General features: G+C 37.9%; 1 protein-coding gene across 2 annotated transcripts; it reads left to right on the forward strand.

Annotated features, from left to right (window-relative positions):
- The first annotated feature begins 7,964 nt into the window (after window positions 1–7,964).
- Window positions 7,965–19,613, forward strand: lhx6b (LIM homeobox 6b). Of its 2 annotated transcripts, none has more exons than XM_023417089.2 (9): window positions 7,965–8,208; window positions 8,844–8,974; window positions 9,578–9,709; window positions 10,223–10,344; window positions 13,233–13,450; window positions 14,886–14,986; window positions 15,978–16,073; window positions 17,332–17,503; window positions 18,851–19,613. In XM_023417089.2, exons 2-9 carry the CDS (start codon window positions 8,972–8,974, stop codon window positions 18,931–18,933), a joined length of 927 nt encoding a protein of 308 aa, XP_023272857.1. In that variant the 5' UTR covers window positions 7,965–8,208; window positions 8,844–8,971; the 3' UTR covers window positions 18,934–19,613. The 2 variants fall into 2 exon arrangements, with proteins under 2 accessions (XP_023272857.1, XP_023272856.1); XM_023417088.2 differs by having other exon boundaries at window positions 7,966–8,208; window positions 13,230–13,450.
- The last annotated feature ends 802 nt before the right edge of the window (window positions 19,614–20,415 follow it).

The raw sequence follows: 20,415 nt of genomic DNA on the forward strand, positions 1-20,415 counted from the left end.
ACGCTTGGGCCAAAATACACAATACCCCCAAATTGCTGTCATATGGAGTGCAAGCCCTGAAAAAAGCCCTTCATTTTTCTTTGTCTGTACTTCAAATAAACTTGTATTTGTTAAATAACTGGAGAGTTTTTTTTCTCTCCAATGCAAGTTTTCAGAGAGAGGGATGGTGTAATGTGCCATTTCCTTTGTTTGTTGAAAGCTTGGCTGCAGGACTGTAATCTAGATGGGTTTGATCTCAGAGTAGATGCAGCCTGTTGAATGTTGGACGGTGCTGGATGGTGAGTCTTCAAACATCAAACTGATTCTCCAACAAGCTCCCATAGGCAAACATTCACTGGCTGGAGCCTGACTCAGTTTTTCTTGTGTTATTCATGTGCTTCTTCACATCCTCAGAAGTGAGTCCCACTGTAAAAGCTCACATTTTTATGGACACATCATGAAGGTTTTAAATAAATATTTGGTGGACACTTGTTTTCGTCTGACCTGCCAGATGAGCTCCAGTACCCCTTCATCAGCACCATATGTTCCAACTGTGTTCTTATAAATGGATTATAAACCGATTATAAAATGTTATTTAATACTATTAATATATAAAAGTGATTATTGTCACAATATTTTTTTCATACAATTGAATTGAAAGTGTTTGTGGTTTGCATGTGTAGTACTGCTAACGCGTAGAGGGGCAGAGGCCTGGGTACTTCAACCATTTAGCCATTTTAAACAATTTCAACTGTTTATACATTACATATGCATTTGAGTAAAATTGTGTATTCATTACTTTTAACAATATAATCTGTTAATTCAATAATTAGCTGACAATTTTAACTGTTTACTCTTGTCTTTTAGCTAACATTATCCACTACTTTTAGTTAGCTATTTTAACTGTGCACACTTTATTTTTTAGCTATTTCTACTGCTCATTACTTTTGGCTGACTATTTCAAGTGTTTATTTTTAATTGCATTGACAAACTTTATCTCAACGTTATCTTATACTTTTAGCTAACTGTTTCAATGTGAATTCATTACTTTCAGCTTACCACTGCTGTTTATCCTTATGTTTAGTTAACAAATGTTTATGTATTATTTTATCATTATGTATTCATTATGTAACTATTTCAACTTTGCTTCTTGCTTGACTAGTTTTAACACACTCTCAAATGTGTTACAGATGATTCAGGTTGATTGGCAGCTACTGGTTGTTATAACCAAAGATTAATTTCACACCAGTTCTATGTTCGGTTCTTTCTTTTCCTCCTCAACACAAATATATAATAATATGCTCTATTTACTTTTTAAATTAAATCACAATTTTTTATTTCTTGTTGCATTTAGGAGAGATAATTAGTTGGGGTTTCCTCCCCCTGGGGCACCACTGGTTGGTAATCAGTTGGGAATGGAGGTTTACAAAGCAGGTAAATCACAGTTGCAACAATTAGTGTTTTCAGGCCATGTTCTCACATGGACTGACCTCAGATCCATCTTATCTCACACATCTGACAATGTTCGCATGGACTACAGTGGCAGAAGTTCTACAGAAACAAGATAAGGCCTTGCTGTTACGTTTAGGGCTCGCTCCACCCTTCTCCAAACATTTTCTTTCAGCCAACATGCCAAGCAGAGCATCAGTCATCACTGTAACGTGGCTTTGTGCTGGTTCTCTGTAACATGCAACCACTGAAAGAAAGAGGTATGAATCATGCACATTACAGTTTGTCTCCACCTCGCCCAAAAGAATCACAGAAATCCAAGAGTTGGAGAAAATCATGAATTGCAGGCAGTGGATCTCTACAGAAGAGAAGATGTTGCTGTTCATGTTTAACCTCATAATCCCATCATCACAAACGCCTTTATAGATTTATTCGACCAGGAAAATACAGATAAACATTGTTATATAGAAAGAAGCAACGCAAAAAATGTAATATAGCGCAGTGAGCTGAAGCTGAACACAACAGACCATATGCACTGATATGAACAGTGTCTGCAAACATGACCAGTGAATCCATTCAAAACCCGTTCAATGTTCATATCTTTGTTGTTGGTTAAACCATTTTTATGCTTGCTATGAGATCACTATCCCAAATTTTAATTACTTATTATCATGTGTAATTCAAACAAGATTTTTCTAGTCATGAATGTTTTTTTTTTCTCCAGATCACAGTTGATTTTTGTTTGACCATCAAATATGATAAGGTTACAGCTCTAAGTAAAGCCCTGTATAACAAAGTTTGGTTTTAGGTGACAAATGTGCTTTTTCATGGCTTCGTGTGTAACTTACTCTGAAATCGACAATGTCAGGAAGACGAATTATGTTTGATTTACTAATGCATTAGATTATACTGTACTAAATGGTACAACATAAAATCTGTTATTGTACCAACATAAGCAATGGTTTTGAGAAAAATCATTAATCATGTCATGTTAACAAGCCCACTCAGAAAACCTAGTTCCAAAGCAAAGAACAATCAAAAGTAAAGTTTGAGGTGGGAAAACATGATTAGATTTTATTTATTAAGGTTCAAAACTAAGTTAATCTGCATCATCAGAAAAGTGTGGGTGTGGTTTCATAGGATTTCATGGACACTGACCTGGAAACATAAACAAACAACCACACCACTGCCATCCAGTTCTGGTTGCAAAATCCTAATTGGGGCACAGAAATATGTGACATAAACTTTGTGAGTCACACCCACTTTAAACCAGTGGAAAGACCACAGAAAAAAAAAACCTGTGTAAACAAATTTCTCTCCTGTGAAATAACCAAAATGAGTCTAGGTTTGGCAGAAAATACCACATCAATCAGGGTAAGATGGTGGCTGAGAAAAAAAGGGTTTTTTTTTCAGGGTCTTTAATCATGAGAAAATGAGTGATATTTCAAGATGAGAAGATGATTACTGTGTGATTTCAAGAGACAATTGTAAAATTAACATTTGCGACCACAGCAGCTCTTGGCTGCTATACTCCTCATACAAAACGATGCAGTGGAGTAGTGGAGGTAGAGATTATTGATGGCCAAAGCCAGCACATATTTTGATTAAATGAGTCATAAAACCATAAGAAAGTCCAGTACATTAAATGCATTCAGGCTCATTTTTGAATGAGATTACCTGTTTTTTATTGATTGATTTTTGTCTTTATATATATTTATATCAATACAACAAAAAAGGTTGCTTCTCGCGACTCAAAGCTCAGAAAAATTCCTTATATCATTTGGCTGACAGTTGATGCCTTAAAGCTGCTCAACTACATATGATATTCCAAGTCAATCCACTGACAATTACTGACGGCAGTAGCTTACATTACACTATATTAACACTAAGAATATTAAGTGTATAGGCATGGCTTTAACTCATAACCTTGCTGAGTGGAGGCCAGTGTGTTATACAAGCATTGTTATTCAGTCATGACAAAAGGTCCCCACCTTAATGCCGGTTGTTTTCCACGTTCAGCACTGTAAATAAGATTCTGCCCTCATGTGAACCCCTCTGCACCTCCACAACGTACGTCATACATTGTTGACATACCAGCCATCAAACTGTCCACTGGGGCTCATTGGATGAGTATAATAGCTTTAGCATGTGCTACAGTTTGTTTTTTAATTGTGGCAGTGTGCTGGTCTCTTATTGTTTGTGTGGCTCGCAGACAGCTGTGCGTAAAGGAAGGGCGGGGCTGCAGGACAAAGCGGTCACATACACACGTGCTGTAGCAAAGACTGTGACTTTCACACATCCACAGAGCTTGTGCAGGATGCAACAGGTGACCCATCCTCAGATATTACCATTGTCAGGAGGCTCCTAAGAATTTCACACTGCCAAATCTACAGAGAGGAAACTCTGTAAGGGTGACGTACAGGCAGGGGAGGTTTAGAAACTGTGAGGGGGGGGGGGGGTTCGTTTTTGTCCCATTGTGGTCATTTTTGTGTCTCTTTGCGGTTATTTTATCTGTTAGATTTCTTATCTCTTTATCTCTTCCAGGTGTTTTTATCTCCTCGTGTGATTAACTTTCCAATCACTTCATAAAGAGGCTCTGATACTAATAATCCAAATATCTATCACCATCTCACTCTGGTAGGGGGAGGGGCCAATCAGAGACCAGAGTGGGCCTGCACCACCTCTGGCTCCGCCTCTGGGTACATGAAACTAGAAAGGAGGCATCAGATATTTAAAAGCCTGCTGCATAATAAATGTTTCTTCTAGATAATAAGGTGCTGTTCGTTTTCTCTCTGCACTGGACAAAAATTGATTCAATGTTTAATTCATTAACTAAATAAACTTTCAGTCTTGACCTTGGAAACAACATTCACTCCAATCAAAGCCCACTTTCTCACTTGTTGTAGAGCTTTTGATCATATCACACAGTCTTCATCAGGTTTCTCAGCCATTATTCAACAATGGTAATAGTTAATGTGGAACAATGGAAAGTTTTAAGATACAGTTATGTGACAAATGAATGAACATCTAATGACATGGTTTGAAATTCCCAGTAAGTGGACATTTCATAGAGATTGTGCTGTCAATATCTATTGATTCTTTTGAATAAGTTAGGGTATTTTGGAGGATTCAGGTGTATTAATTAGCGTTTTATTTAGACATCAGACATATGCAGTAACTTCTATTTACTCTATCTTAAGAAACTCTTATCCTGACATAAAAGATTTGGGTTTTTTATGGTGTATAACCTTCCAGGAAGATGAAAATGTATTTGCTACTTGTCATTTTTACACCAAAAAAGGTCCAAACAGCTTCTTTCCTAATTTATATCTACCCCGGATTATATCTCAAAAACTCTCTCTGAAGGCCTTGTAGGTTTTAATGTAGAACTAAACCAACTGTACACTGGTGGAAAACCGGTCCAAGAAAACGTGGTCAAAGTGGTCAAAAACCTTCACTCTTGCAAATCATCACTAAAGAGTCATGATAATGGAGGTGAAATAACCCTCTTCCCTCCTTTAAGTCCTGCTGCATCTTGACCGGCCCACTTCCAGTTGACCCTGCTCCATCTGGTAATTACAGTTAATGCACAGAGCTGCTAAAGTGCATTACACTGACAATACAGAGAGGCAGAGACGAGGTAATTCTGCTGTTACAAATGCTTTTTATGTGATCAATATGTAATAAAGTGTCATTGATTTCATGGAAACCTTTACTTTAAATCATTTTCTTCCCTCTATGTCGGTCCAGGGTGTTCGTGAAAGAAGTCTAAAGCTGCGGCTTCAGTGTGAGACCTTCTACACAAAGGAAATGATTCCCCAAGTCGTCACTCAGAAATGTCTCTAAAATGTCAACTTATGAAGACAACATAGCCTTGTTCTCTTCAGCTTTAACAAACAAAAAACCCACAATGACTGGGCATTTGAAACATTTGAATTCAGGTTTTGCTCTGCTTATATCCTGAATGTAGTGTATCACGCTCATACAATATCCAGCTAGCATGGACACCAAAAATACACTTGAAGTGGTGACATGTTTGTCACAAAATAAAAATAATATCTTACACATGCTATAATATTACAATACAAATGATTTTGAAAAGTTTTTATTCTGATCCAAACAGAAAAACTCATCAGTTACTAAATGGTATGACCCTTTAAATCATCATATAATCACATGATCATATAAGTTTTTCCAGTCAGATCATGTTATTAAAGAGGTGCTGCAATGAAACTTTCAAGTTATTGCATCCAAAAAAAAATGAATCCTTTGTCTCGTCCTTCAAAAACTAAAAGATTCAGAGATTTATTTTCCGTTTCAGTGCAGTTGATAGGAGTTTTATTTGGTGATCTTAATGTAAAACGAAAACTAAACAGAAACATACTGCACATAACCGCACTGAGACATAAAACAAGTGGGAAAAACATGAATTGACCACAGTCAAACAATAAAACTTTAATGAATCAAAACAAACACTCCCGTACTGTCTTCCAGAGGCAGACAGCACCAAGTATGGAAAACAAAATTGAAGTTTGAAAGCTGAACAACTTAAAAAAAAAAGTCATTTTGGACGATCATAAAGGGCATTGAAACTAGGCTACACATTTCTATGTCAAATGTCGATGTCAAAAAGTGAGATTCTGGTCTTATTTTTGACCAGATTTACATGTTTTGGATGAAGTATAAATATAATTTCTATCACTGTGTAATATACAATTAAAGTGTCTCATGTGTAAAGCAGTTGTTGTTGTTGTCAGTTGTTTTAGAGGTTAGTGACACTAAAAGCCTCCGGATAAATACTGTTACAGAGTCTGGCTGTCCTGTGTTTAATACTGCTCAGTCTTTTTGTGAGCAGGATGAGACGAGTTCTGCAGAGTCCTTTCAGTTTGACTGAGCAGTACTTGACCCGAGAAGTCTTCACTCAGTGAGTTTCATTCATTTACATCAAAGGAAAAGCTGCTGACATTCAATCACGGTTCAATATTGTCTCTCATCTGCTGCCAGTTTGTCCCGATATGACCTGTTCCCGTTATATTCAATTTCCTGTGAATAAAACACACAGGCTGAAAAAATTGTTTGGAGATATGGGGGAAAAAATCCCACATCTTTGGCTTGGATTTCTTAATTGTGAACACAGAAACACTAACATGACAACAAATACACAGGAATCATCAGTCAAGGATAATAAACGTAAAAAAAAAAGAAAAGAGGTTTAAAGCGCCAACCAAGAACCTCAGTGTCCCTGGTTCGAGTCCAGCCGAGGATCTTTGTTGCATATCATTCCTCGTCTCTGTCGTCCTTCGCCCCACCCCCCATCCCCCTGTAAACTCTATCATAAAGGCATAAAGGCCTTAACACATACTTTACAAAGACATTACTATTTCACCTTTTTCTTTAGTTGAAGGAGCCAAACAACACAACACTGTTCCATCAGTTCCAACTGAATGTGGACGTCCCGCCCACTGTTCATGTTATTGGTCGATTTGACCGTCGACCAACGTACAGTATGAATAACCCTGGTCCTTCTGAACAAAATGAACTATCACACTTGGTTTTAACCACGTTGTCACTTTTGGTTGTGTCCCATTCTCCCTGATGGGAGATGAGGCTGTAGAAAGTTCACTGAATAATTCCCTTTTATTTCTTGGTTATTAAGATTTAGGAATCTATTCACATTGTAGATGTCGAGCCTCGACCCCTGAAAAATTAGTGACATTTGTTTGATTTAAATAAAATTAGAGTAAAAGTTATCAGGCTGTCGTGAGCTCATACTTTCTGTCAGATGACACTGGCTAGTTGTATTACTACAGCATCTTCTCAATTATGATATTTTGTATTTTATAACGTTTTTCCAAAAGCAAACCTGCATTAAATGTGTAGATATAATCCATTATAAACCTTGACTGCAGCTATTCATATCTAAGAAATCTTCATTTTCACATTATTCTGAAAAGTAAATGTGCAACACATCCAGATTAAAAACTAATAAGAAACTAACAAGAGAGATTAATAACTGGAAGCAGGAAAAAAATGTGTTTTTGATATAAAAACACAAAATCCCAACACAAACATACAACACAACCTTTTCAGAGCACGTGAGTGTTGTTTAAAGGCAGACTTGTGAAATAACTCCCCGTCTTGAGCCATGTGAATCTGAAATCATCAAAACTGAAGACAAGGAAAAGTGTAAAATGTACAAAAGAATTAAATTTTCTAGATAATTAGCTTTAAATTGTATCATGAGCGTCATAAACGCCTCCATCACTCTGCAATCAGCAGTGCAGTGATTTCAACAACAAACTGGCTCTGGCCTCTGATCTGCAGCCATCCTCCTCAGAACAAAGGAAAGTTTTCAAAGTTCATCGTTTGGTTGTTTTCAAAGTTTTATCATATATTTTTGAATGGTTTCTTGTGAGGCTACAGAACAGGAGGGTAAACCCGGGCCACTGCTGGTCCAGCAGCATCACATCCTGTGTGACCGAACTGGGTGTAAACTTTGAGTGTCGAGGCGGGGAGAAGAAACCACAGCGGACCAACAGTGCGGAGACTGACTGGGAGGGTGGTGCTGGTGCCACTGGTTTGTTTCCCAGTTCCACCAAAGTTAATGAAGTCGGATTATTTTGTAGACAGAGAGAGAGAGAAAGAAGGAGAAGAGTCTTTCTGAGAGGAAAGCCTGCAAAAACAACCATGCCCCACGGAATTATCTGGATATTTTCCCCGTGATGTTCCGCAAAAACTTTCATCGGACGATGTTTTCGCTGCTTTTGGGAGGTTCTCCATGTATGAAGTATATGTTTTTCTTATTCCCATAGGCCCTCTCGTCTTATTTTACAGCCTCCAATATTTATACCCTAGCTGGTAATTAACATATCTTGCATTCCAGTTCATTTCGACGAAATGAAGGACAACACGGACTGCGGATTGCCACCCAAACGCAGATTTCTTGGCAGTTTATGAATGCAGCTGTAATCACCCAGGGGAGCCTCAAGTACTTAAATGGGTCCATCATGAGAAAAAGACAATCAAGCTCCTTTATGCTTCAAGATCAGCTGCAGTTTCTGCGCATTGTCTGTTATGAATAGACTGATCTCCAGTTGAGCCTCTTCACTTTGGAGATTTTTCGATTTTCGATTATACGGCTATTGAAATTAGGATGCGCCGCTCTTTTTTTCTCTCTTGGCTTGGTGGCTCGGTTGCCTTTTCTTGATTGACAGATGAAATTGACACTCGGGTTGCCTCTTATCAAGCGAAGCATTTCAATCCACCGCTAATTGCAGATATAGTGCCATCCTTTCTTTTCACTGCGTTTGATTGCATGGGAATACAGCCTCCTATTGCGCACAAGAGGAATGATCGATCATATATATATATTTTTTTCTTCCTTCTAATTGCATCAAAATTTCTTTTGTTGCCAGGGTTTAAATGCAGGAGAAACTGTTATTCGTTGTTTTGGACCGGATATAGTGTGGGTTGGGGCAGAGATGCGTAATGCGCAGAGCAAGCTCCATCTTCTCTCCAAATAGGCAGCGTTCAAGACCCGAAAATGGTGAGTCACAAACATCTGGGCGAGTTTGGTTTGCAACCTTTTGATTTCTTTGTCTTTCGGTCTGTGTAAGGTTTCGTCGATTCCTCTTTCTTGCTCTCTTCCTAAACTTTTTGCATGCGGGGTAACCTCAGGCACAGGAGGCACAGGTTTTCATCAGGAGGAGACCACAGACTGCACCTAGAGATATTTATCATCAGGGAGTCAGTGGTTTAGAGTGAAGCCACCAAAACTCACTTTATCCACATTTAATCTGCGGATCAGAGTTCACACAATGACTCATTTTAAGATTTCTGTTATTTAATTTAAATGAAAGGTAGAATTTTGAATTATCAGAGCACATGCGTGGATATAGCCTACAGTAGGTGCAATTAAAATAATATGAATGTTGCCTATAAATAATAATCACTGGAGAAAAAGCTTCTCTGCAAATCAAATCAGTGCGTTTTTCCAGGGCTGGATCTTCGTGTTTCCACCACATCACTGGATAGCACTGAAATATTTAAGGGACAATTTTGTTTTTCAGCACTAACTCTTGATTAGAAGTAAAATTTTAATGATGAATCGAGTCTTCTGTTTGGTTTTAACTCGTGTTTTCTGACGCAGTCTAAATCGGAGGTGAAGAAGGAGTCCGGGGAGTCCAGTCCGTCGGAGGCCGCCTGTCTCTGCTCTCCTCCGGCGGCCAAGAACCAGTGCGCCAGCTGCGGCATGGAGATCCATGACCGGTACCTGCTGAAGGTGAGGAACCACGAGCCGCGCAGGAAAAATGACAGATTTTTGGTCTCTCTGAAAGAATAAAATGTGTCCACAAAGCTTCAAGAGATTTGAGCTCCAACTACGTCTCTGAATTTGGTTTGTAGGTTTTCTTGAATTCTTTTATTTTTCACTGCAACAGACTGAGCTCAAGAAAACAAACGAGAAACATACATGAGATATTTTTTCTAATGCACTGCAATGCAATTTTCCTTTAGTGACATTTTCTCCTCAACTTTCTTTATTTCTGTCTTTCTTTTTTCTTTTTTCTGTCTTTCCTTCTTTCTTTCTTTCTTTCTTTCTTTCTTTCTTTCTTTCTTTCTTTCTTCTATAAAAAGCTCTAAATAAATAGATTTTGATTTAACTGTTTAAGCACAATAAGAAGTGTGTCAGGCTGATGAATATCTTGATGAGGGTCGTCGCTGTGATTATCTGTCATGCACACTCAGCCGTGCTTTAGTGTGTGAGTGTGATTATCGTATTGTTTAATCTCCACAGGTCAACAACCTGAATTGGCACTTGGGCTGTTTGGAGTGCTCAGTGTGCAGAGCGTCTCTGCGCCAACACAGCAGCTGCTACGTTAAAAACAAGGAAATCTACTGCAAACTGGATTATTTCAGGTAAGATTTGTTTTGTTCTGGCTCTGATTTTAATGTCGCGAAGCCTCGAGCTGTTTGCTGTTTATTTTATGACGCTGAACAAGCTTGGTTTTATTTTCAGATCAGCAATGGAGTTCATTTTTATCAAATATTTATTTTTAATAAGTCCCACAGTTTAACGCAGTTTAACGCAGTTTAACACCGTTTGGTTATAGAAGCATCGCATTGAAAAATGATTTTATCGTTTTAAAATAAATGTGTTTATTTTTCTAGAATTAGCCTAATAATTAGGCTAATTACCATCTTTATAATTAATGTTCAGTTCAAATCTGTAGATTACCGAAATTAAATTGATTAATTCTGCTATTTAAATGTTTATTTATTTTATTATTATTTTATTTCGATTCTTTTTTTCCCCCGGTCACTTTGTGCCATTTCGTTTACTCCGTTTACTTTCGTTGTCCGTGAAAGCAAACCAGTGTATGGTTTATCATTGAGGTTGGTTTATCGATTTAATTAGAGATGTGTTAAAGTGCAAACAAACAAATTACAGCGAAAAATCAGACAAATGAAAAAATTTGACCAGATAGTTTTTGTAAATATTCCTCTTCCCCCGACGCATAACTGCGTCTGTGGAGCCATAAAACCCGAAGACGTATTTTGTTCTAGTCTCCCAATGAATCCCCTTTTCTGGTAAACGATCCGTTATGAACGAATAAATATGATGCAATATTTAAATCCTTATTGTTGTTATACATAGTCATTTAAAGCCACGCAAACATAAAATAAATTGGCTACCGACTATAAAACTGAAAAAAAAAACGAAAATCAGACTTTATCTTTAAATTTGGCTTTAATTTCTAGCTTTAATTTGTAAAACTTGACCTTCAAAACCTGAATGGAAAAGAATGAATTTACAATGAGTGATTGAACAGAGACTTAAAGATTATTTTTGTTCAGGTGATAAATCTTTGGACATAATTAGGTTTATGTTTCTGGGTGTTTTTACAGCTTATTGATCTTTTCTTCCAAAGATCAACTTTGGACTCAACTATAACAAAATCTGTCTTCTCAATTCACTGAGAATTGATTTAGTATTATCAGCTAATTTCCCAACCCTGTCTCATAGTGGGGCCCTGCCATCAAACTCTACAGTTAGGACCTCAGTGTTTTAGATGATATTGTGCTCAAATGGTGCATTTAAAGTTGTGTTCTGTCAAACAAAACAAAAGTTTAGTGTCCACTGATGGATGAACGTTATGTGATGAACATCAGCTGCATGTGTTTCAGAGAAAATGACAGATGACACACTGGAAACTTCAATTACAGATAATGCACTAAAGAACAGTCCCCTCTGTAGTGTAAGTGCACATAACATTATCTTTTATGAGTTAATAAATAGCATGATTATGACTTGTGATAAAGGGTTGCAGTTTGATACTGCTTTGTTTTAAAGGGGCACAAGCCAAAAGGTTTGGCAGCCACAGACAAAGGCAGCACTATACAGTATGTTTTCATCTAGAATATAGTAGCCACTGCTGTTTTGGCCAAAACTGACACCAGTATTTTGAGAATCAATTGAATTTGTTAACTTTTTAGACAAACCACCTAAATCAAGATAATTTCTCCAGAATGTGTCACGGTGCTGTGGAATAGTCTCTAAAAACGACCTGCGACCTGTGGCCTGGTTTTTCTACTGAAATTGCCCAATTCAAAGGATTTTCAGAGACTAGATGAGGTAAATTATCCAGTATTTCAAAATAAAAGTGGCAACATTTTTTATATATTTTTCATTTTTATTCCTTTAATCAACTTGTGAGCTCTCAGATTTAGGGATGGGGAACCCTCAGATTGGAAACTACTGGTTTAGACCATTTTAAACACTTAACAAGCTGCAGCTGAATTTCAATATTTAGTTCACTGTAGAGATGAAGAGAGGCTGTCCAAAGCTTTCTGCAAAAATAACACTGGGATATCATATGAAATACCACAGCAAACAATACAAAATATTCATGGGGACCATCAAAGGAAGCCTCAGTTTACAGGCTTTTATTTTCTGCTGCTCTGAATCAAGTTGCTTTATTGATTTTGTTGTACTGAAATTAAATGTAACTGTGTAGCTGTAATATGAATTGATGTGGTATCAATTGTGTGGAAAAGACCAAATTAGCGTTAAATGCAAACAAAACCAAAAGTATGACAATAGAAAATGAATCCACTGTATTCACCACGAAGAAAAGTTCACATTCAAAGTCAAACTGTTGAGAATCAAAATTCAAAACAATCTGGCAGGGATGGCTGGATAAATCTCAAGCTTACCCAAAGATATTCTAAGACTTATATCTCATTGGCTGATATAGCCATATCCTATCAGCTGTGTAGCGTGGGGCAATGCAGCTCACAGAGATATGAACAGATTGCATTAAACAAGGCAGCAACAATGATCTTAAGATGTGGGTTTGAGAGAGGAGAGGAGTGAGTGACCTGCATTTATGTGATGGGATGGCCCACAGCAGGAAAAACATTTGTATTAGTTCAGACACAAACACTAGTTTGTGTTCAGGACAAATTATTTTTGGTACAAGCTAAAACACAAAGTCAATATAAGGTGTAGAGATAAAAAATCAGTAGAAACTACCAAGGATTAAAGCAGACATGAGCAGTTGGACCTTTATTTACAGGACAATTTAACAATGGAGCTCAATGCGATAACGTGTTTACAGACTAACACAACTGATGGATCACGGCCAGTCAGGTCGTGTTTTAGCTGTGAACACGAGTGTGTGTATTAGTTTAGATACATACAGATGTGTTTGTGTAAATGAAGTGTGTTTGTGCACACACGGTGTATTTCAACTGAGCTCTAACAGCCAACCTTCACCCGCCCGTTTCCTTCTTCCTCACAGTAGGTTCGGCACGAAGTGCGCCCAGTGTGGCCGGCAGGTGTACGCCAGTGACTGGGTGCGCCGGGCTCGGGGCAGCGTCTACCACCTGGCCTGTTTCGCCTGTTTCTCCTGTAAGAGGCAGCTGTCCACCGGGGAGGAGTTCGGCCTGGTGGAGGGCCGGGTGCTGTGCCGCAGCCACTACGACATCATGCTGGACAACCTCCGCAGGGCTGCCGAAAACGGTAACAGATATTACTCAGAGATGCACCTCTGACGGTCTCTGATGATCCAGTCAGGAAAAATATACAAAAGTCAAGGCCTGATTAACTTTCAAAGGGGCCCCAGGGCAAAAATGTGTTCTTGGGGCCCATTTTGACCCCCACTTTACATGTCACTTTCCCCAGGCAGCCCAAAAAACCAAACATTACTCTACAGCAGAAATGATTAGTTGATTAATTAATTAGTTGTCTCTCTGGTACCAGCTTCTTAAATGTGAATATTTGCTAGTTTTTGTAGTTTTCTATAATAGTTAACTCTGGATCTTTGGGTTTTAACTGTTTTTCAGATTAAAACTGTGATTAGAATTTATACATTTGAGCTTCAGGGAATCATGATGGGCTTTAATGACTATTTTCTGGCATTTTATAGACGAAGCAATCAATCAATTCTTAAAGTAAAACATTTCCATTAATGGGTCTGACAGTGAAGTTAGTTGTTGGCTGTAGTTTTACTCCTGTGGTGGAATAATACAACCTTGTCTGAGGTTTTCTCTGTTTTTCAGTTTGATAAAACACAATTTTACCACAAATGACCTTGTTATAAACAAACTGTTAAAAGTCCCTCTTCAAGACCAGAGCCACAACATGGAGGATGCGATGTAGCTGACTATCTACTTCAGTGGTGCAAGTTTCCAACAAATTTGCAATTAATCAAATTGTGTAGACCCAGATGATATGTAGTAAATCTGGGGGTCTGTGCGTCTGCCCACTTTACTCAGTTGGTAATCCAGCCTGGGTCCGGAGCCTCTGTAACAAATGGAACAAAATATTCCAGCAACTTTTGATCACTTGAGCCCTGAAGTTTCCAGTGCTCCCTTTAAGTTTCCTCTCAAGCAGCTGGCTGACAACATCACAGAGTTCAGTGCAGCTCTGTGTGGCAACATCGTCATTACATCAAATATAAAAATCCACATTCTCTCTGTGTTTTATTTTCAACATGAAATACCAATATTTGGTCTTTGTTAACTTCTTGAAATTAAAATAAAGATCTAAACGATGGAACTGCAACAACATCTGTGAGGTTAGGTTAACTGACCCTGTTCAATATGGATCCTAAAATCTATAGTAACCTTGTTATTTCCTGTATTTTTCACACTGATAGTAACTGATCTAGTGGAAGACTATGCTCTCTGCTGTGAGGAACACGTAGGCCATCATGGTGTAAATACTTTGGCGTGTGCGGTTGTTGGCAGGAGAACAATTTAATTGTTTTGCGGCTTGTCTGGACAAATCTTCAGTTTTGTGACACAGACTTTGTGGAGCTGTAACAAGATTAGCCTGTTAACTTTTAACCTTGTGCTGTGTTGCGTTACGTAACCTCACAATATGATGGCTGACTTTTTTTTTTATTTTGTGGCTGACGTGACATGAGACATAACCTTGTTGTGATTGTCGTCAGGCACAGGACTGACTCTGGAAGGAGCACTGCCCTCTGATCAGGACTGCCAACCAAAACCAGCCAAGAGAGCGCGGACATCATTCACTGCTGAGCAACTGCAGGTAGATTCTGCTCTAACATGTGTATGTGTTTGTGAAATCATATATTATATATATGTATAATGGGTTATTATTGCTCATGCATTAATGGTTTAAACAGGATGCAACTCTTGCTGGTTGAGGTGAAGCTTATTTTTAAGGGCTACAGCTGATGATTGTTTGCGCTACGGATTAATCTGTTCATCGATTGATTGTTTGTTTTGGAAAACGTAAGAAGATGGTGAGAAAAGTCCATCACAGTTACCCATTAAGTCTATTCTATTTCATTTAGTTCTTATTAATTCTCTTATCCAGTTCTCCAGGAGCTGTCAAAGCTCTGGTAGGGTAGATAGCCAAACAGCCAGCTAACAAACAGCCTGTGTCTCTGTGTCTGATGGTCACTTAGTGTCTCTGTTAGTTGGACAGAGGTTATGTGAGTTAGGTAAGACGTGAGCTCATGTTTTGATTTAGAGTTCCATTAATCTTGACACATGTATGAGCAAGTGCCATGTGAGGATTCAGGGTTTAAATGAGCCCTTCCACAGACGACAGCTTCAGAGATTTCAGAGTGGCCTTACTGGTTTGCTTGTTCATCATTTTTCCGCTCGATGCATCAATAAAATGCTTCTGCTTAAGACATCTGAAGTCTCTCGAACCTTCTTCCAGCAGCTCACAAGATTTCCATCGCAACCCAGAGCACACAGTCACACCTTCCAGCCTTTCACCTTCCACAGATGCTGATTCATTTTGTGATAATTTACTAATCAACAAAGCATCATATTTTAAAAGTTCTTCACATGTTGTGTAAAATCTCAATGTTTAAAGTATAAAGTCGTCGAATAAATGTATAAAATTACAATATTTGCCTGTGAAATGTTGCAGAGTAGAAGAATAAAGTAACATAGAATGGAAATACATTGCTTCAGTAGAGTACTTGAGTGGATGTATGTGGTTTCTTTCCACCACCTGGTGAGGTGCAGCATTAAGAGTTGGTTCATACTGTCTGTCCTCGCAGGTGATGCAGACTCAGTTCGCTCAGGACAACAACCCAGACGCTCAAACTTTACAGAAACTGGCAGAAATGACGGGACTCAGCAGACGAGTCATACAGGTAGGCGATGATAAAACATGATATAACAATATGGCAAATGTTCATATTGTATTATACCACATAGAAAATGGGCTGTAACATAATTTTCATGCTCCACGAAGTTCTATTTTGTTTGGACAGTTCAAATGAAACAATTTGAAAATCGCACTTGCAACTTGTGATAAGGGGTTGCATTTCAACACTGCTTTGTTTTAAGGTATTGTAAGCCAAAAAGTCAGACAAAGACAAAGACAGTGCTGCACTTCACCCAGTGTTTTATTGAAGGTCAGGACTGACAGAATTTGTTGAGCTTTTAGACAATAACCCCCTAAATACAGATAATTTCCCCCAGAATTCATCATGATGAGTTGGAATAGTCTCTAAAAACTGTTTTAGACCAGTGGTTCCCAATGTTCTTGCTTGTAACCCCTTAAAATGAAAAACTGTCTGTGAAGAGTCTGATTTTCCCTCTGAAACTGACCAGGTGAATCAGGTAAATTATCCAGTATTTCAAAATAAAAGTGTTATTAATAAAAGTGATTTTTTTATTTTTCTTGAAATTCTTTTAGGGAAACAATTAGCAGTGTCGTACTTTAGAGTAAGACAAGTTTCATTATAGTTTTTACACATTAACACCATTAATACAATGTGTAAAATCTTACCAGTCGGGCAAAGAAAGCCAATTTGTGATTGATCGCATATTTGTTGGAAACTTCACACCTTGAAGAGAGACTCGAGTTTTAAGACCTTAATTGTTTTAGTTCAGTTCATTTGTTGTGCAGTTTTGTTTTGACAGTTTGCCTCTATTTTTTCTGTATTTTAAGTAATTAACACGCAGAAATCATCAGGCGAGGTCGTGTTTTTCCATCATAGCAGAACTGTAATACTGCAGCCAACGATTATCTTTATCATTAACGGGTCTGACAGTTGTTTTCTTTCATAAACTAGCAAATATTCACAATTGAGGAGCTGTGTTGAGTTACCTGTGATTTTTTTTGGCATCAATTAATTACTTTTTTTTATTACAATTACTTAAATGATCAGTCATTGAAATTGTTGCCCATTAATTTTCTGACATTTAATCAACTTATAATTTCAGCTTTAGTGTACTGGTTGTTTTCTGAGTGTCCGGGGAGCCCAACAACAAATATTTGTCCTGGGGCTCCTCAGGATGTTAAATAATCAAATAAGGTCAACCTAGGTTTCTACAGTGTTGTTACAACACCCCCCTCCCCTCCCCTTCCTTCTGCATGTTCACATTACCTGTAATATTTCCCAGGTTTGGTTTCAGAACTGCCGTGCACGACACAAAAAGCAGCCGCCTCAGAGCAGTTTCTCTCAGAGCGCTCCGCTGTCCAGGATGCCTCCATCGCTGCCAGAAGATATCCACTACTCCACGTTCAGCAGTCCAGACCGACCACATCTACTCGCCCTGCAAGGATACCTGGACAGTGAGTGTTAGCTTCCCATGTTAGTGGCACTTTGTTAGAGAACAAAAGAAGACTATCTCACATGAAAGATGATAATAATGTACACTGCTTTAAATGCTTTAAATATCTCTTTCCTAACATTTTAACTCCATAATCAGCTGGTAATTGAATAGAGATTTAAAGCTTGTATTTGTAGTATCATACAATATGCAGTGATGGAAGTTCTTTTACTCAAGTATTGCACTTTAAGGTGCTTTACTTGAGTATTTCTATTTACTGCTACTATTTTATTCTCCTACAGTTACACAGGGAAATATAGTACTTTTTACTGCACTACATTTGTCTGACAGCTTTACTTACTTTTTCAATTTTTAAAATTCAGATTTTCATGCAAAACATATACAGAGCTTATAAGATATGATGCAGATGCATAGATTAATCTCAGTACTACAGTAGTGTAGTCAGTAGTACCCAATACTATGGACATGCTACTTTATACTTCTATTGGACAAATAAATATTGTACTAGCATTGTACTAAAGTACAGTACTTGAGTAAATGTACTTGTAAATGTAAGCTGGGGGACAGCAATTTTATAGTTTTAGGATATGAATCTCCAATCTTGGAATAACGAGGGACTTTATGGAGCATAGCAACACACTCATTGGGGATTCAACAGGTTAAAGACTGCATAGGCAATTTAGCCAGCCAGCTCATATTCTTTGGATTGACTACAGTCCAGGAAAAACAAACACTTTTGCCTTTTGCTCATAGCAGTTAGGTTTTACTTTGTAGGTTCTGCAAAACATCACTGTCAACAACACAGTTTTTTCCCCCCCCAAACTTCAAATAATTTATTTCTTCTTTCCTCTTAAATGCCAAGCTGTTACTCCCTTGTTCTCCATCATTTTATTTTCTGCCACTCTTCCTTCATTTTAGGAAGCAGTTAGTATTTCATCGGTTCCTGATTCACACAGTGTAAATTGAGGGTTTTATTATAAAGTTTTACAGTTTTCCTTATCCAAAGCGCAAGGCTAAGAATAGAGGATGTCATATGTTGAACAGATTGTGAAGCCCTTTGAGGCAAATGTTTAATTTATAATTTTGGATGATATAAATAAAAATGGCTGCACTTGAAAGGACATTGTGATAAGTGCTGTAGGCCCAAGTTTAAAAAATATGAATCTGAATCACTTTTCTTACACTGGATGGTTTCTGCAGACTAAAATCTGTCTCTGTGGTTTTTAACTCTTCATTTGGAGGCTTTGAAAGTCTTCATCTCATCGGTAGCATTTTCATCAACTACAGCACTAAACATGCTCACACTGCTTCCCAAACTCATGTTGTTTCTCGTCTCTTCTTCGTGCAGCTCATCCCTTCTCCGTCCTCGCTGCTCCAGGCCACTTGACCCATTCGTCCATGTCTTTACCACAGCTTCCCATAAGCCGCTGACCTCCTGCTTCCACTTTTCCACCACTCCGATGACATTGGGATGAAACAAAAAATCCATTGGGACATACTGTTGGTAATCTGCTCTGTTTGGGAGTCTGATCCTCGGGCAGCAGGACTTCGACAATCTGTTTTCAATCAGTCGGATTTTTCGTTGTGAGACTGCAGAGCTAAACTTGTCTTTTAAATACAGCAGATTCTGGTGATGGGAGAAATGTCCCGCCTCCATGCCAACATGGGAGTTTTTTTTGTTTTTTTTTCTATGATGCAGAAAAGAAGACCACTTTTATTTTATTTCTCTTTTTGTGACTGGACACAAAACATTGCATCAGGTCAGGATTTTTTTCCTGTGGTTTACCCAACTCATACAAGGTATTTTAATTATGTTGCTGCAATATGAGCTTTCAAAAAAGGAGAAAAAAGGAAAGTTGTAGCAGTATTACAGTAAAACCTCAGCATTTGTTTTATTATTTTGTGTCTATTATTTTTATTTTGTGAGCACATTTGCAGCTTTACTGTTGTTTGTTGTTGTATTGTCAGAAAATGGAAACTCTTATTTATTCAGAACAAAACTTCACTTTTAAAAAGCACTTTTAAATGTGTCTTGAAATGAAATAATTCAGTGATTGTACATTGTAAATACTGCTATGGTTTAATAAAATGTATCAGATCTGTAATGAAAATTTTAGTGCTTGAATAATTAATCAGGTTGATTTACTCATGCAGAGAAACAAAGAAAGCAAGGGGGTGTTTTTGTGTGTGTGTGTGTGTGTGTGTGTGTGTGTGTGTGTGTGTGTGTGTGTGTGTGTGTGTGTGTATGTAATGATGGAGCATTACAGAGACATGTGAATGCACCCCCACTGGAGGCTCATTACAACAGGGCACTATTTTTACACCCACTGCTATTAAATGTAAAGGTCGATGTTCAGAGGCCAAGTACCTGCACTAACGTGTTATTGAGAGCAATGTCCTGCCACAAACCTACACATCATCTCCAATTTACATGCTGTACTTAACTGGAAATGTGATCAGTCCTACTGTGAAAACGATTCTAGAGATTTTCACTCAAAAGCGCAGCCATTGATCGGGCAGTTTGTTGCCTTTTGTGAGGCCTTTTAATACAGATTATCTACAGTTGTTACATTGACTGACAGCACTTAAGCTGCTGTGATGGGAAGAATGAATGGGATACTTTGAGTTAAAGGATATCGCTAGATCTGGATTTTACAAACTGGATCAATTTGGCTTCTTTTTTTTTTGCACAGGAATATATTTTCTGAGGGTGCTACAAAGAATATGAAAGAAAAAAATGGATTGGTTATCTGCTGATATAACATTTTCACCTAAACACAAACATTTTTGATGGAAGAAAGGATCCTTTTTCTTTCTTTCTTTCTTTTTTTTCAAATTGAGACCATGATATGTAATCAGCAGGACATTTTACAGTTTTAAAAAAAATTACTTATCAGTGATATTTTTTCTTCA

Source organism: Seriola lalandi, unplaced genomic scaffold, assembly GCF_002814215.2.
Source record: "Seriola lalandi dorsalis isolate HSWRI2012SDOR001 ecotype SW California unplaced genomic scaffold, Sedor1 jcf7180002054572, whole genome shotgun sequence".
NCBI classification, from domain to species: domain Eukaryota; kingdom Metazoa; phylum Chordata; class Actinopteri; order Carangiformes; family Carangidae; genus Seriola; species Seriola lalandi.